The 2,500-nt window shown below is 37.6% G+C and overlaps 1 protein-coding gene across 1 annotated transcript in view; it reads left to right on the top strand.

Annotated features, from left to right (window-relative positions):
- The window catches only part of LOC144980592 (methanethiol oxidase-like), a 44,516-nt gene that overhangs the window by 17,951 nt on the left and 24,065 nt on the right, over window positions 1-2,500 (top strand). Inside the window, exon 2 of the mRNA XM_078928269.1 lies at window positions 598-803. Coding sequence (XP_078784395.1) covers window positions 598-803 — 206 coding nt within the window. The remainder of the gene's footprint in view (window positions 1-597; window positions 804-2,500) is intronic.

The raw sequence follows: 2,500 nt of genomic DNA, 5'->3' as shown, positions 1-2,500 counted from the left end.
TGTTGTGAGCTTCTTAGCCAAGCGCATACTATCTATAAGGCCATGTATCTTGTCCTCCTAAAACTGAGTTGACTGAACTTGGAGCACATTTTTCACTGTCTTGGTTTCTTCATTGCCTCCTTCATTGGGCCAAAGAGATGGAAGCCATCACAAGATGTATCAGATAAAAGACATGGTTTAAGGGGTTTCGGGTTTGGTGTTAGATTTTATATAACTTTCTTCTAAAAGACGGGATACAAGTTCAACTCACGTAAAACCACTGCCTCTACAAAATGCCGGAGTTTTATCAACTTTTCCAAGGCGCTTAAAAATGTTACTCCGTTTCTTCTTCGAAAACAAGAAATTCAATGACAACTTCTTGTCGCTGACGGACATTCGTGGGGGCAGACATTTTGAACTATCATAATTTTCATCAAAAATTGACAGAATTAAAATTTTCAACTTATGGTTTAAAGAGTAATGAGTAACTAAATGTTTGGTGAATATCTCCTTGTATCAAATAAATAGCTGTTTGGTGAATATTTCCTTGTCTCAAATAGCTCTTTGGTGATATCTACTTGTCTCAAATATCTAATATCTACTTTGATTTTCCCACAGCTTCCGAGAGATTGAAGGTTCTAAGCCCAGCAGTGACGTCATGCTGCAAGGGACCTGGATATGCCTCACCAGAAGACGCCAGATTGAACGGACCCCGAGAGAAGCTTGTCTATCTGCCGTGTATCGTTCCGCCACATTTGAAAAAGTCCAAGGCGGACTATTTAGCTACCGTGGACGTAGATCCTGAATCACCAACCTATGGAAAAGTAGATCGCTCATTAATTGTTTTGTTGTTTGTTTTTGTTTGGTTTTGTTTTGCTTTGTTTTGTTTTGTTTTTTCAAGTAACGGATATTAGCCAACAAATATTGTGGACAACAATTGGGCCTTCCATCTCACTGTATGTTTTTTTTTTCACGCTGACTTTTTTACCTTTACCTGGTATGTGACGCCTAGCCTTTGCCCATACCCTGGCTGGAATCTTTATCTCTGATAAAGACGGTCAGGCGGGTGGTTTGATGGGAGCATCAACCTTGAATCATATACCTATGATGTTCGCATGGGTGTACGATCCGATAGTGATGTCGTTTCTTCTCTTTACTAGCCTATCCTGCTTCTTTGGTTTGTGATTGTATTTTTGACAGGGGATATTTTTTTTCTGTAAATCTTCTGCCTGTTTGTTCTTGGTTATTTATAATTTAGCTTATGATATCTTTAGGTTATGATTTTGATTTACATTTGTACTATTTTTGTTAGATTGCTTGTTTTTTTTGTTTCAGCGGTCTCTCATATAACCTCAATTGTGTTGGAAGAGACCTAAAGCAACAAACAAACAAAACAAAAGACGGTCAGATTTAATCTGTGAATGTTAGTGCAATATTTGTGAAAGATGATATTTTATCATTGATATAATTTCTCTTTGAAATCATTTCTCTTAATGACAACGTTCGTAGTATTATATGCAGCTAATTATTCTTGTGGGAGGTCTCTCGCCTTCGAATGGGAAGGTCTAGGGTTCGAGTCCCGCTCTGAGTGGCGCATAACTAGTTGAGTCCTTTGAAAAGGCCCTTTACTAACATTCTCTCATTGTACTCGGGTGTAAAATGAGTACCTCACTGTTATGCACTATGAATAGGATGAATACGAATATCTTTCTTCGATACACGCCCAGGTTTTCTTTAAATTCTATTTTTTAAAGTACTTGTTAACCCTCTTGTTACCAACCATAGGAAAATTGTCACATTCACATCCAACATTATTCTCATTCTGATGTCGTTTGTTCATCACAAAACTTGAAGACACATTGCTGTGTTGGTATAATTGTAATGTAAATGTGGCTGCTCGAAACTCGGAGAAATAAATAAAAATGTGAAATTGAATGTAAGCTTCAATTTAATATACGAAAACAGATAAAATTGACATTTCGGGTTTCCCCTTTATCAAAAAAAAAAAAACAGGATGAATGAAACACTATAGACGAATGAGATAATGTGGTAGTGGCGTTGTTTCACAATTGTTAGGCATTGTTGTTGCACAACGCCACTACCACATTATCTCATTCGTCTGTAGTGTTTCATTCATTCTGTCTGTGTGGGGATCCTGACCTCCCATAGCGGGCAGGGAGGTCCATACTGTGTCCTCCATCCCCTTATATATGTTTTCCAACATGCTTTCTGTCTTTGTCTTGGAATGAGGTTACTTGGTTTTATCCTGGCCCTGCTGGAGTCTTGGCTGGGAGGGAAACAGTCAAATGCATAGTTATTGTTTTGGGAGATGATATTTTTTTCCTTGTAAATCATCTCTCTGTTGTGTATTATTATATTTGTTATTTTCAATGTATAATGTACGCATTTGAGTGTATTCCTCTATGTTGGATTTTGTGCTTGTGTCCGGATGAGATTTATAGGTGATTTCAAACTAAGTGCATTGGTGGTATGCTCTTGGAATCTACATCTGATCCCTATT

This window comes from Berghia stephanieae, chromosome 10 (assembly GCF_034508935.2).
Source record: "Berghia stephanieae isolate SIO BIC M18660-M18661 chromosome 10, UCSD_Bste_1.3, whole genome shotgun sequence".
Taxonomy (NCBI): Eukaryota; Metazoa; Mollusca; class Gastropoda; order Nudibranchia; family Aeolidiidae; genus Berghia; species Berghia stephanieae.
This window is presented reverse-complemented; position numbering and strand designations above follow the sequence as displayed.